The sequence below is a fragment of the Apteryx mantelli genome, chromosome 28 (assembly GCF_036417845.1).
Source record: "Apteryx mantelli isolate bAptMan1 chromosome 28, bAptMan1.hap1, whole genome shotgun sequence".
Lineage (NCBI taxonomy): Eukaryota > Metazoa > Chordata > Aves > Apterygiformes > Apterygidae > Apteryx > Apteryx mantelli.
The window spans coordinates 7371698-7387000 of NC_090005.1; the positions used below are offsets into that span (position 1 = coordinate 7371698).

Sequence of the window (15303 nt, forward strand, 5' to 3'; positions counted from 1 at the left end):
GAAACAGATTCCCCAGAGACGTGGAGTCTCCATCCTTGGAGAAATTCCAAAGCCATCTGGACGCAGTCATGGGCAGCCTGCGCTAGTGAGAACTGTGACTCTGCTTGAGCAGGGGGTTGGACTAGATGATCTCCAGAGGTCCCTTCCAACCTCAGCCATTCTGGGGGTGATTCTGGGGGTCACACAGACTCCCTTTGTTGTTAGTGTGCAGAAAGAGGAACTTCAGGAGCATGATTCATCTTGTTCTGAAATAAAAGCCCTAGGAAGGGTAAAAGCAAGCGCCCTTTGGAAGTACTAATCTCTTTTCACTGAGTGTAAAGACAGACCTGCTACCCAGGAACCCTCTCAGTCCTCTGTCATTTCCAGTGAGAGGAATCTGTTCTCTGGTGACTTTGCAAAATAGCTGTAAGTGTTTCCACAACAAAGCCACAAATGCATGGAATGATGGTCTGCTTAGGACTGGCATGGAACTGTAGATGTGGACACGCCCTGACTCACCTAGCACAAATCATGGTATTTTGAGTATTTTTAATGAAAATTAATAAATACATTGAGAAACTAGGGGTGGTGAGGAAATGAGAATGTAAACTTTGTTGATCGTCTTATGCCAGGAATAAAGGCTACTGTTAAGGATATCAGCCATGGTCAAATACATCTTGCGTCTAAGTATGATCCAGTGAAACAGCCACAAGAAGGTGGCATAGATGCATCCAGACAATAGCAGATTAAAAAGGAGACTATGTGTCCACTTCCACAAAGCAATGATGCAGGTATCTGAAGGTCTTTAGGGGATTCACATTAATCCCTGACACAGTTAAGCCTTTAGCAAATTGAAGCATGAACCACCAGAGGACCACTCCTCTGGCTCTGTCAGGGAGCCATCTTAATGGCTGCAAGGTGATTGAGATGAACTTTCACTGGAGCTGGTGGTTTGTTGCCACCTGCGATGCCAAGGTGAGGAACTTCTGGGGGCCAGAAGTCAGGGGGAAATGAGTCTGTTGCTCACATCAAGGCCTTTTGATAAGCTCCTTCACTTCTTCTGGAAAGCCTTCTCCAGAGCTTGTATCACTTCCTTGTTTCTGAGTGTGTAAATGAAGGGGTTCAACAAGGGAGTTACAACTGTGTTAAAGGTATTAACAAGCTTGTTCAGATCCAAGGAGTTCTGGGCTGACGGCTTGACATACAGGAATATAGTGGAGCTGTACCATATTGTAACGACCGTGAGATGGGCAGAGCAGGTGGAAAAGGCCTTCTTCCGGCCCTGGGCTGATTGGATTCTCAGGATGGTAGAGATGATGTACATGTAGGAGACTAGCGTAACCACACAGGAGACCACCACAACAATTATGGAGATGAGGAAGGTCGCCAGCTCCACGGGCCGTGTATCTGTGCAGGAGAGGGCAAGGCAGGAATCTATATCACAGAGAAAATGATTGATGACTTTTGGTCCACTGAATGTCAGCCTGGATGTCAAAAAGGCCAGCAGCGAGATGGCCAGAAAGCCTCCCAGCCAGGAGCTGAGGGCCAGCTGAGCAGAGAAGGCATTGTTCATGAGGGAGTTGTATCTCAAAGGGTAACATATGGCTAAATAGCGGTCGTAGGCCATGACAGCCAGGAGAAAACATTCGGTGGAGCCTAGGGAGAGAAGAAAGAACAACTGAAGGATGCAGACTCTGAAGGAGATGGTCTGGCTAGTCCCCAGCATGACTCCCATAGCTTTGGGAACAACGCTCGTTATGTACCAGATCTCCAGAAAGGAGAGATTACAGAGGAAAAAATACATTGGGGTATGGAGGTTCCTGTTTGCCCATACAAGGGCTATGATGGATGCATTGCCTGTTACTGTCAGGGAATACATCAGTGCAAACAGCACCACAAGGGACACCCGGAAATGCCATGTGCCTGGGAAACCCAAAAGGATGAATTCTTGCACAGTTGTCGTGTTTTCCATGTCCCTCCAAGTGCAGAGGTCCATCTGTCAAGACAGAAAAGATCGTGTGGTAGTTTGAATGCCTAGGCTGGGCCTACTGGCAGGTAAACATGCTACCAGTAATTAAACAAGATCACCATCCCTGAAAATACAGCTTCTCCAGAGCAGGAAAAAGCTGTACCTGCGCTCCATACAACATGAGGAAGAGACTGCACTGCAATACTTTAGGGAGGGTTTTGTCTACCTTGAATTAAAGATGTCAGCTAAATCATACCTATGTTTGGACAGTTGAATAGGACTCTGAAGACCAGGCAACACAGTCGAAGGAACCTGGAGAATTATCTGACCAAGTGCATGGGTCTTCTTTAGAACATGGTGACTCTAATGGCTTCTGAGAGATGAAAATCCTGTTCAGGGAAGTGCAAAAGACAGGCTGAGAGTCTTCACCTACATGAAAGGCTGTAGCACAGAGGAAGGGAATAGCATAGCTGCACTCCGCAGGGCAAACAATACTGAGTTATGATTTCAGCAAATGAGACTGAGGTACCAGTAAACGATGAGGAGAACATGACACTGGAGAAGATTTTCTGACCTCTTATAGGCCAGCTGATCACAAGGGCTTCAGGCTGAAGTGGCAGTGTCACAGGACAACAGAGTAGAATGACAGGCGTTACTTAAGAACTCATGGTCTCCTAAATTTACCTTTTTCCAAGTCCTCAGGACTGGAAGCTTTCAGAATTACCTCTATTACCTCCATTTAGGTCTGCTTCTCAACATAGCTACTCAGGAGGTGTAGGACTCACCTCTGTAATTTTGCCATCTGAAAGTCATGGGAAGAATCTATGCTGACCACATTTAAACAGAAACAACAATAATAACAATAATAACAACAACAATAATAAATCATATCTGACTGCCTCAGCTGAAGTCCCTTCTTTCTCAATGGATACAAAAACAGGAGGCATGGCTTACCTCGTTTCATAGAGATGGCTAAAAGCACTCTAGAAGTGCCAATTTCTCCCCGAGGACTAGGGTAGGAGTCTAGCAACCAACTCCGGTGGACTAGTCAGACATGTCAACTTGGGCAGAGGCATCCCTGTATCTATCACCTCTTGCAGGCCAAATTCACTAAGCTGAATCCCACCCAACATAACTCTGTTGAGAAGCCAGCTGATCTCAGGGGTTTAAGCTACTTCCTCCTTCCAGTTAATGGAGGGAGAACAGTACCTCCAGAGAAGAGCTGATCTCTTCCTCAGGGGTGTGTCTAAGACAGATGGGGTCGAATCGTCATCTGAAGAATCCCTTTCTTTCCTTTCATCCTCCTTAGGAACATATATGCAAAATCTCACATGGCTAGAGCAAAGAAATCCTCCTTAATCCATTTCTCTTTAAACGTGCCAGGCATTGAAAGTCTATACCAGATGTCCTGGGCAGGCGTCACGTACCAGCTCTGCCAATGGAAATGATCTAAACAAACTCTCTTCATGCAACATCATCTCTCCTCCAGATGAAGCCATGATCCCCCTTGTCTGAAGGAAATCAGAGGAAAGAGGGTGATTTATTGGAGCTGTTCTAGACAAGTGCCTCAGAAAGCACTGCCTCTCGCTATGGCAGGCTCCAGTCTCTCCACAAGAGAAGTGAAGATGAACACCTTCCTAACTCATTGCAAGATGTATCAAATTGCCTGACGGTGATTCCTTCCCTTCCACCCATTAGGTAGTGGCAGCTTGCACTCCCGCTTTTCTTTCCCCCTCACAGCCACCACTGTACCTCTACAAAGCGGGCTTAGCACACACACACACACACACACACACACACACACACACGCTAAATTATCTCCACTTTACCTCCATGTAGTGACAGCATACAGCAGAGAATTACAAGACAGGCAAAATCTTCACAGCCAAAAGACTGTGAACAAATGCTTTTTTTCTGCTGAAAACTCCCCCAGCATCCCTAGCATAAATACATCCCCACACCCACCTTGTTAGTACACTGAAGCTCCAACTGGCTATGCAGAGGAGACTGTTTTGAATTTTTCCTCTGTGTGCCACAGGGAGTTTGAGCTCTTGGGGGATTTCACAGGCTTGTTGAAAATGAATAGTGTTCTCTCTTCACACAGGCTAATTAAAGAACAGTAATGCAATTCTCTAAAGTGGCTGTCAGATGTGTTTTTTTGCCACCTGCCTGCCACGGTATGCGAGCCTTGGCAGAAACTCAGTGTTCTCTTGTGTGGCAATTTCCTGGCATGCTGATGTCTGAAATAGCCACACCCCAAAAGACTGGAAGTGTCAAATACCTGGATGCTGGGCATTAAGATCTTGAAATCTCCAGGTTGGGGATAATTAAAGACAAATATGGTCATACGAATACAGAGATAGAAAGGTGGGATTCACCTACCTCATTTCAGCTGTCAGAATATCTAACAGCAGTTGCGGCCTAAGTTTTCAGTCTTAATCTAAGTGAAGAGCTAAGCTCTAAGTCAGACAAGACTTGAGTATAGGCATATTGACCTCCCCTGCCTTCAGGGCAGGTGCCTCCACACGATCTATTCACCTTTGCTCTGCTGATCAGCAGGGAAGAGAAACAGGCACTTTCAGGCCTCAGTTGACCTCCTCCAAAAGTTCCTGTCTAATACAGGTCAGGCAAGCCCTGCCTAGAAGCATCAATTTTTCTTCCGGTGATGCTTAAGAGAGACTAGACAACTGACTCAGACAGAAAACAAACAACAACAACAACAACAAAACCCCAGCAGAGTAGACATCCAGAGTTAGTTGAGGAGCTTTGCACCCAAAGAGAAGATGTCTTCACTGCCCAAGGCCACCACAGAGAGATGTTGTAAATGACAGAGTCATCTTCTGCAGCTCCTGTGTCATGTCTAAGGGCTTGCTTAATTAACATTGGTTGATGTTAAGGAAAGAGTGCTTCGCATGGTGCATGGGGCAGGTCCAGCCGATTAGAGTAACCTGCCCAACTTGACTCCTGCACACAAAATCCCTCTCCCTGCCATCTCTCTCTCTCTCTCTCTCTCTCTCTCTCTCTCTCTCTCTCTCTCTCGAATACTTTGGGCATGGGTACGAGTTTCAGCAAAGGGATGGAGGTGCTTGTACAGACCAGTATGGCAGGTGATGGATTCACTTCTGATCATGTGATGAAGTGAGCCAGGCACTTGTGGCCATACAGCAGGTTCACAGCACTCAGTCAGAGATCAGAGGACAGTTTATTCACATTGCCTTTACTAACACCTTCAGCACTCTCTCCCAAATTATCCTTATAGCCAGACTGTGGAGATAAAATATGGAGAAGTGGAGCTTAAGGTGGGTGAAACATTCGCTGGATGTCTGGGCTCGGAAGGTTGTGATCAGAGGTATATACTCCATCTCCTATGAAGGCATTTTGATCCACTGAATTTGTGACCTCTGAATGTCTCGTCTTTACTAGGACCAGAAGGCAAAGCCTTAGGCAAAGAAAAAGACTGAAAAATTAGATTGTCATCTTCTGCAACTCCTGTTATGGAGTAACAGTTCTGGTTAAGGCAATTTGTTTGAGGGAAGGCTGTTTCATGATGTGTGGGCAGATGCAGCTGACTAGAGCAACTTGTCCAGCTTGAGCACGTTCATCCACACCCCCTGCCCCTTCCCTGCTCTCCCTCTCCCTAGAGTACCTTGGACATGGGTATGGAGTTCAGTGATGGCATGGAGGTGCTTGTAGAAGCCGGTAAAGCAAGTGATTAATTCAGTTCAGATCTTATGATGACGTGAGCCATGCATGCATGACCATGCCTACTGGTCCTGCTGTGAGCTCATGCTAGACAGGTAGTTCAGAGGCCATGACTGGGCAACAGAGAGATCAGTGCTGCCAAAAAGGTGATTCATCCCATTTATCTTACACATCAGCTTTGCGATAGGTTAATTTCTTCTCTGAGTGAGCTGCTGCCTCTTCACTGAGTGTGTGTGGGGTGGGGCCTGGAGAGTTAGACTTGGAACAAAAAAGGCTCTGTTGGGTGCTAACTGAATGACCCAGGGGTATTACAGTGATAGGACAGAGACAAGGATGGGGGCAGTGGACTGAGGTGGAAAGACCTCCAAGAGCTACTCAGGCTTCATCTAGTTGCAGAAGGACCAGAGGCCCCAGTAGCTCGAAGCAATACCTTCCACTCTCGGGACCAAGTCAAGGCAGCTCAGGAGTCAGGGAGAAATTCCAGCAGGGCAGGGCTGTCACAGCCTGTGTCAGGATGATGCACACACATGCACTTGGGTGGAAGATGACCCCATGAGAAGAGCTCTGAGAGTGCAGGAGGAAGTTCCCTGGGGCCAGGACTCACTTGTCCCAAGTTTTTAGTGCCCTGCCTGCATGGGGCAGCTGTGGGTGCCAGGGGCAAGAGGGCTGAGAGAGTCACGGGCCCCTGGGCCTGGCAACGCTGGCCTTGTTCCAGGTAAGAGCGATTGAGGGAAGGAGCCCAGGGCTCAGCTCCAGAATACCCAAACTCTTCCTTGTGCCTGCAGCTCAAGGGACACCTTGGGGGAGCGACTGCACAGGGCAGCACGGCCACTGGGAGCTCTACACTGGCACTGCTGCAGCCTTGCCCCCAGCCTGGCACACAAACACACCAAGCTTGGGTGTGGGCTTGTGATCCCCAACTTCGAGGCGAGGGAGCACCGCTCCGTCGCAGCAGTTCTGTCCTACCCAGCCCCACACCACCACTGCCTGCAGAGCTGTTATAAAATATTCCTGCACTGCCCTGTGTGCAGCTGCTACCTTCTCCCTCCCCACAGTGTAAAAATGCATTCCATGCTGTGCGATCAGGTAAAGAACAGGCTCCTCTGGGAAACATTTCCAGACTTAGCTGATACTTCTTCTTCTTCTTCTTTCTTCTTCTTCTTCTTCTTCTTCTTCTTCTTCTTCTTCTTCTTTCTTTTAACTTACCTTAACTGGTCCTTTCAATTTTTTTTTTCTCTTCATGATCAGACAAATTATCTAGTTTTTCTTCTTTGTTAGTTTTTACAGCATTTTTGTAAATACTTACTATCTGTTTCTCTAATTTACAGCCTTTTTTTTCTTTGTAACTGTACCTTCAGGGTCTCTCTCTTTCTCCCAATCTTGGCAGCCATAATCATGACTTTACCAACAGCTCTGATTTCTTTTAAAGCCTGTTAAACTTCCTCCTTTTTATTGGTTCCCCCTCAATAAGCCCACCCACTGGCACTCCTTTTTCTTCCTGAATTTGTCAATGACAGTCGTCACTGCATTCCATTGACTGAAATGATGTCAAAGTTTTTACATTGAGTGGATGGATGTGTTAGCATCCAGCAGAATCCAGAGATCTTTTTTCCAGTTCTACTTTTAAATGGAGTAAATTTACAAACAGGCATTTATTAAAAAACAAACAAACAAACAAACAAAAAAACAATACTTTTAAATACATGAGCACTTAACTTTAAAAGATTCCCGCCATTCCCTTTTGTCTGCCGTCCCCACCCCGATAGCACTACTTCCAGGGCAGCCAGGGGTCCCCGTGGCCAAGCAAGGGTTGCCGCAGGCAGATGTCGCTCCTGAGGGGACCTCACGCGTGTCTGCGTTCAGACCCCGCGGCTGAGAGGCGGCTCCTGCTCGCAGCCCCTGCTCTGGGGACGCTCCTGGGGTTTCACGGGAGACTCGGCCAGCGGCAGCAACTCCACGGGCAGCAGAAACCCGCGGGCACCTGGCGGGAAAGTTGGTATTCTTCTGGGGTGTGCTGTCCCCGTGCAGCAACACATTAACCGTTCCTGCCGCCGGGATTTAGGACCTCTGGGTCGCTCCGCAACCGCGGCTCGCCCCGCTCCGCGGCAGCAGGGCTCGTCCCCGCCGCGACGCCCGCCCCTGCCGCGCTCGTCCCGCGCGGCCCCGGCTCCCCCCGCCGCCGATGCGCCTTCTCCTCCCCACTCGGCCCGGCGCGGCCCGGCTCCTGTGTCCGTGCCATGGCCGCGGTCACCGTGCCGGGCCCCGGAGCGCCGTGCGCGGCGTGGAGCGCCGCCCGGCCCCGCCGCCTCCCTGTGCCGCACGGAGCCGAGCGCCCCGCTTCCGCCCCTCTCGCCTCCCCGCCACGGCCCGGGCCCGGGCGCGGACGAGGACGAGAAGCGGGGCCGGCGCCGGGGCAGGGCGCAGCCCCGGGGCGGAGCTGGCGCCGGCGGCGGCGGCCGAGAGCAGGCGCCGGCGCCGCAGCAGAGAGTCGGTGCTGACGGGGGGCAGCGAGGCGCGATGCGGCGGTGCCGGGGCGCAGGGCTGGCGGCGCTGGCCACGGTGCTCCTGGTGCGCGCGGCTGGCGGCGGCTGTGGGGTTGGGGGTCCGGGGCTGTGCCCGGCTTCAGACCGCCCGCCTCTAGCTCTCCAGCTCCTTCACAAACCTCCTTCCTCTGTCCGTCCTGCCGTACTTAACCCAACCCCCTATCTGCTGCTTTGCTCTTTATCGTCCGCAGATCCAACCCTGAATTCTCCTGCCTTGCCACTCTGCATCGCTTCATCCATGCTTTAGGCCACGCTTTTTTCTAGCCACTAAAGCACCACCAGCAAACTGCCCCTCCAACCAAACCCTAGGCCACATCTTCCCTCCACACAGGCCGTTTCTATTTCCACTTCTGTACCCGTGTTTGAGCTCTTCTGCAGACTTTATGCAGGAAAATGAAAGTCGGAGAAGGAAACTGACTTTCGGCGTTTTCTCCTTCTTCCTCGGCAGTGGCTATGGACAGAGCCCAGGTGCAGCAGGAGCCGTCGGCAGAGGCCACCGAGGCACTGGCATCAACATCACCTGCTCACACCACAACATACAGGAGAACATGTATGTTTAGTGGTAGCAGTACATCCCTGGCCGAGGCCTCGCATTCATCATATTCAGTGACAAAGGGAGCAGAACCATGCAGGACCTGCCGGGGACCCTGCTCGTGGCCGCAGACCGCCGCTCCAGCGCCCTGCAGCTCGCCCGGCCCCGGCGGCGGGACGCCGCGGTGTATTACTGCGCCGTGGGAGACCCGGCAGGAGAGGCCGGGGCTGTGGCCGGGCACGAGCCGCCGCGGGGGTGCGGAGCAGGGCGCGATGTGCGGGGCTGGGGCTGGGGCTGGGGGCTCACCCCGGCCGGGCCCGCCGGGGGGCGCTGCCGCTCCGCCCGTAGGAGCCGCCTCGCCCCGCGCGGCTCCCACCCAGCCCGCGGCAGTTTCCCCCCGCCCGCCCGGGCTCAGGCCCGTCGAGGCCACCGCATCCCCCGGCACCTGGCAGCCCTGCGCCTCGGCCGTGAAAGGCTTCCCCGAAATGGCTCCCAAGCCACCGACCAGGCAAACCCTCAAACTGGGATGGCAGCAGTGGGGAAGGAAAGAGTGACCTGAGCAGTGGTGGCGCTTGTCAGCCAACAGCCCCACTGGCCTCAGCCAGGAGCTGGAGCTGGCTCCATGATGCCTTGGTCTCTCCCTTTGCTAGAACCTGGGTTTATGTGCCCCTGAGGTCCACAGCCTCAGAAGAGTTGATGGTACTCAGATCTATACACACACACACACACACTCTGTGCATACTATGAGTCCCTCTGGTAATTGGGACACTCAGGTCTATTCAATAGCTGGCCCCTGGATAGTCTGGGCTCCCAGTTGCCTCAGGCACAGACAAACACACACAGAAGAAAACACGGATGCAAACTGGTCTCTCTAGTAGCTGGTTGCAGACTTGTGGCCCTACTACTAGGCAATCCCAGAGCCCATGGTTTCTCCAAGAGCTGGCTTGGCCCTCCTGGTTCCTCCAGTGGTTGTCTCTCAGCCCCTTTGGTCTCTGCAGCATCTGACCCAGACTTACCATCTCTCCTTCCATACCTGGCTCACAAGCCTCTGTCCCACTCTCCAGCTGGTCCAGCTTGCTGTTTGCTAGTGATTATACACCAATACCCACTCCCACACAATCTGCACACACTACAGTCTCTCCAGGTGCTGGCACCACAGACACGGTGTTGCTGGCACTGACACCCCCACACAAACATGCACACAAACTAGACAGCCCCCTCACCCAGGAAGAGTGTTAGAAATGGAGTTTAATTAGAAGGCAGGACAGGCTGTGCTGCTCAGGTGCAGGATGTGGCCAGGAAAGCATACTGACTAGTCACCTGTTCACATGCAGTTGGCCCCTTTCATCCCTTTCTCTTTTTCCCACGCTTCCTTCTTGCCAAACTTCCTTGATCCCTCCCTTTCCCAGTCTTTGGACATTCCTCAAAGCATTCCATAAGAAGTCTTGTGCAATCCTGAAATGGTCCTCCACTGCATCCCATACTGACTCCCATGCCTCTGTAGGCAGTAACACGCCTACGTTCACATGATGTTCGAGGGAGAGCCATTCCCGTTGACTCATCTTGCTGGTGTTACCTCAGGAGAAGGGGACTGCAGGTGCCGATCACAGAGATAGTTCCCTTGATGAGCCTTCTCTGTGGCTGTGGGGGAACGGACAGAAAACTCCATGGGGATAGAAAATCAGACACATGGGTGCAGGTGCCTTTGTCTGTGTCTGTGTCTGGCCCTACCTCTGTTCAAACAGTACCTAGGGAGAAGGGGGACACGAGCAGGTGCAGAGGGGCCCTTCCTGATCCTGTGCTGGGGTGGGCACAAGCCTCTGTCTCGGGCTGGGCTCTGGATGGCAGGGGAAGTTCACCATGGACACTTCTTCCTTGCTGGGGGATGGCTGGGCTGCTTCTGATCTCCAGGAGGGGCAAAAAGCAGGAAGACACCCAGCAGCTTCCTTGTGCCTGACAGCAGGCTGCACAGTCTTCGGCTCCTACGTGATATTTTAGGTGCCCAGGGCCCCTTTGCCAATGTGGCACAGAGCTCAAAGGCAGCAGTGCTACAGCTGGGTATGTCTGAGTGAGAGGCTATGCAAGCACCTTTGGAGCTATTGGGTTGTGAAAGAGCTCGGATGTGGCCTGAGTGCACATGGGAACCTCCCAGTGCTGAAGAAGCCTCCCCTTGGCCCTTGGGAACATGGAGCACAGAGACGGGGGCAACTTGATTGCTTCCTTAGGCTGAGCATTTTAACAGCTGCAGCTCCTTTCTCCAGAGAGCCTCCCTGGGGCAGAGGTGTAAGGTCCCAAGGAGATCTGTGTGGAGCAGCAGTGAGAGAGTTTTGCTCCACCCTCTGGGCTGAGGCCTGGAGGGTGCTTTGAGCTTGCAGAGGGAGGGGAAGGCAGGACCTGGAATCTTCAGCACCCTCTTTCTCGGAGATAGCGGACACCTCGTGGAGTGGAGATCGTGACATGGCCCTGATTTTTCTGGCAGCCTTCGTGGGACTGGCAGACTTTGGTGAGACACGACTTTCAGGCTGGGGAGGATCAGAACAAGGGAGTGTCCCGTCAGTGCTGGAGGGGGGCATGCGAATTCTGACTTTGCGGGGACCTGGCAGTCTTCCTGCAGGGAGAGCAGGGGGCTGCGGGTGGAGCACAGCAAGTACTCTGAGGGATGTCAGGAGTAATGGGCATAAAAGGGGGAATAAGGCTCCGCACATCTCTTTCTCAGAAAACAAGAGCCTTTATGTGCACTGTTTATCCATATGTATTTAGAGAGAGAGGGAGAGAGAGAGAGCTGCCGGGGAGGCACCAGTGCTAGATATGGGAAATTCTCTCCTGGGTGCCTTTGAAAAAAGTGTTGCCAATCTGTGCTGGAATGACAAAATGCTTGAAGGGCATTCAGAGAAGGCTAAGTCCATTCTGGGAGAGGTGGAAAGCTTTCAAAAGCCAGGGCATGGACAGACACAGTGGTATGAATGTTACAGTGAGAAGTAGGAACAGAGCTGGGAGAGGCAGAAGGAGAGAGCAGCAGTTAATACAGCTGCTTCTGATCTCCAGGAGGGGCAAAAAGCCAGTGACACATACAGAAACACCTGATGGCCTCATAGCCCAAAGAGCTACTGATGGAAATCAGGATGAGCTCACAGCCTGACCTATGAGGAGCACCAAGACCTTGCAGAAAGAAGAGTGGACAGACAAACCCCTTAGTCTTTCATGGGCTGTGAAAAGTGAAGAATGGAGATGGGGGATAGTGAGAGAGCTGATGAAGTGATAGATAGATGGATACAGAGACAAGCAGTGCTGAAATGCCTTTCTGGCTTTACAGGTCATGCACAAAAGGACTTTGTGCTCCAGTTCCCACCAGAAGCACCATCCAGGTGCGACCCAACACAACACTGCACTGTAATTTCTCCACCACCAGCTATTCTGATCCCTACATCTTCTGGTACCAGCAGCTCCCAACGCAGCCCCCTAAACTGTTACTGCAAGTGACAAGAAGGAAACCTCATGTGGAGTCAGGAACGTTCTCCTCCGTGCTGTCTGTGGAGAACTCCCAGGTGCTTCTCCATGTGCAGAACGCTGAGCTCCAAGACAGTGCTGTCTATCTCTGTGCACTGAGCCCACACTGGTGCCCTCAGCGTGCAGCCTTGCAGAGAAAGGCGTGTGTGGGTGCTCTGAGGAGTGTTTCTCTCCTTGCCTCTGTTTGCATGTAGCTTTGAGCTCCGCCTGCCCAGCAATGGCACCTGGGGGCTGCGGTGAGGCTGGATTGTTGCCTCCCCTGCCCGTGCAGCAGGAAGAAGTGTCCTTAAGCAGATGTCAGTGGGACTTGAATAGATGTGCCTAGATCCAGGGTCCTGGGAAATGATCAAAATGGTATAGCAAAACTGACACGGTTTCAAGGGGAGCCTGCCCTGGGAGGAGAGCTACTGCAGAGCTATTAGCACATAAGCCACACCAGACTCAGGAACACCCCTGAGCTGTAGAAACTAACTGGATCACAGGGGCACGTATGCAGGAGCAGTATCCTACTTGCTTGTCCAGCTCTTGTTCTTTCCTCAGCTGCCACTGATGGCCGCTGTTGGAGAAGAGGGCCCTTCATGGGAGACACAACTGTCCTTATGGTTTTATACCACCTAGAGTAGGTAGCCCGAGGAGGGAAAAATCCCTTCCTAGCCCTGCATCAGGGGATGAGGCAAACTCTCAGCATTCGAGCAGGTCGCCTCTGCCAGACAATGGAGAAGATACTCTGCTCCATCCCCTCAAGATGTCCCACTCCTTTTCATGTGTCTCCTGCAGCTGTGGGGAATCACCAGTGCTTGTCTGGGGGGAGTCCCTATGTCCCTGAGTGAGTGTGGGTTTCTCAGCCAAAGAGAAATCACCTGGTCCCCCTATTTCTGGGATCTAGTTTGTTGTTCTGTGTGCAGTGCTGTTGTGGTGCTAAGCTCTGTTTGGTGGAGCAAAGAGCTGGCCCTGGAGAGCAGCTGTGGTGGAAGGTGACAGAAACAGCCAGGGTGCCTGGAAGGAGACTCCCTGGGCGAGTAAATGTGCAGGTGTTGCAGTGAGGCCTCCTGAGGTGCCACACAGAGCTCAGTCTTTGTGCCAAGGAGGGGGTGGGGAATGCATGCGAAGGAGAGACAGCACAGAGAGAATGAGAAGGAGGGAAGGAGAATGAGGCACCTGGAGAAAAGAGGTGTCCTGTGCCTGTGGGGGACAGGAAGGTGGATGAGTAGCCGCGCTCCCACTTGGATGGGAAAGAAAGCAGTGGTTTGGATGCCAGCTGGAGGATGATTTCAGTTGTGTCCTCTTGCTCTTGAAGCACCCAAAGATGTGTGATGGAAGATTCAGGATTTAATGAGAAAAGTGGGACGTGTGGGAGACCAAATAACAAACATGTTTGAATATGGGGGCACTACTAACTCATTCCAAAATGACAGTTGAAATGACCTGCGTGCTTTTTTCTCAGCATTTTACATTGATCCTGATTGCCCATGGGACTAATCTTTCCCTGTTCTTTTATGGTCACAGCTTTGCCAGATGTCCTGAAAAGTGAATGCCATGACTTAGCATTGCTGAGGATGCTGTTGGGGGACCCTTCACAGACTGAGCAGTCACTGCAAAGTGCAGGCAGAGGGCATGAGTTAGTCTGCTGAGTTAGTATGCTCACATCTGCTGTGTTTTCCTGGCTACATTTGGAGACGGAGAACTGGACGCACAGCGTGTCTGGCGAGAGCTCAGAGGACGATTCTTCCATGCGGCTGTCTGCAGTACTTCTAACACTCCCGCCTGCCAATGACTGACCCCAAAACAGCAAACTAAACTGCGGGTTCCCTGTGCCCAGGTGTCAGACAGGAAGGGAGGCACTGCTTCCCAGGGCATTTTCCCCCAAAGGCTTGACTCAAGAGACAACATTTCCCCTGGGCAAAGGCCCCTTTCAGCTTCTCGAGGCACTGACATGCAGGCATGAGTTTGGCAGAGGCCACCGAGCAGGTCATGGGGCTGGAGCACATGACACACGAGGAGAGGCTTGGTGACCTGGGCTTCTTCAGCCTGAAAAAGAGAGAGCTAAAGGAAGCCTTTCTTGCTGTCCACAGTTACCTGACTGGAGGCTAAAAAGCCACCCGGAGGCAGGGTCTTCTCAAAGTCAAAGGTGCTCAGCAAGAGAGTGAAAGGCAATGGACACAAGCTGGAAGATGGGATATTTGGATTAGAAATTAGGACATCATTATTATTATTCTTATTTACCCTGAGGATGGATCAAGTTTCCCAGAGAGGTTGTAAAATACCAATTCTTGGAGGTATTCAAGACTTAACTGGGCAGGACCCTGAGCAACTTGATCTTATGACATCTGCTTGGACTAGATGGCCTCCAGAGGTCTCCTCCAGCCTAAATCATTCATCATTCTATGATTCTATGGAAAGAGTGAAAACAGGATTTTCTACAGATAAAGGTGAAGGCCCGGGCAAATGCAGATCTAACTGGCTATGAAGAAACCAAGGCTAGTAGTGACTGGGAAGGGGTGTGTTTGTTTTAAGGGGAAATGAGAAAAATACAAGAATGCTTTTTGAAGTGGTCTGATCGCTCTGAGGCTAGGATGGTGTGGGGGGACGCTCCCAGCTTCCCCCCCCACACACACACATTTGATGCCATTTACAAAGAGCCTGAATTCCTGTGTTTCACACTCCAAAAGGGAGGATGTCAAGACTTTGAGATAAGGCCTGCTTCAGCACCTGGGCCTTGAGAAGCAAAAGCCTCCTCTCACTGCTGGGGCAGTGTTAGTTGCTGTGGTCAGGACTGTCTCCTCCTCATCAGGACCCTGAGAGATAATGTGAAGGATGAATGGCATGGACTCAGGAGGGTTTGCGTCCTGAGACATTTATTGTTTATTTCTGAGCATATTTAAAAAGTTAGCTGCTTCAGTGGTTTCACAGACACACTTTGCTGAGCCAATCATCATGCAGATTATGTCACAGGTAGCCAATCATTACACCAATCACACACGCAGCAGTCATGCCTTGTATCCTGCTACTTGTTTAGAAAAGCTGTCTTGCCCTTAACCTTGGTTCCCACTGGCTTCTGCTACTTTATCTGT

General features: G+C 51.5%; 1 protein-coding gene across 1 annotated transcript; it reads right to left on the reverse strand.

Moving 5' to 3' along the window:
- Positions 1–1030: 1030 nt before the first annotated feature.
- On the reverse strand, positions 1031–3451 carry LOC136994390 (olfactory receptor 6F1-like). The gene is made up of 2 exons (XM_067312045.1): positions 3376–3451; positions 1031–1975 (listed from the first exon to the last, which is right to left on the reverse strand). The coding sequence occupies exons 1-2, from the start codon at positions 3445–3447 to the stop codon at positions 1031–1033; spliced, it is 1017 nt and encodes a 338-aa protein (XP_067168146.1). The 5' UTR covers positions 3448–3451.
- Between the last annotated feature and the right edge of the window lie 11852 nt (positions 3452–15303).

Bases quoted from the DNA above. Each gene is read 5' to 3' on its own strand.
- LOC136994390 (XM_067312045.1), bottom strand. From the start codon at position 3,447: ATGGCTTCATCTGGAGGAGAGATGATGTTGCATGAAGAGAGTTTGTTT. The intron at 1,976-3,375 runs GTACGTGACGCC...CTGTCTTGACAG, and splicing joins CATTTCCATTGGCAGAGCTG to ATGGACCTCTGCACTTGGAG.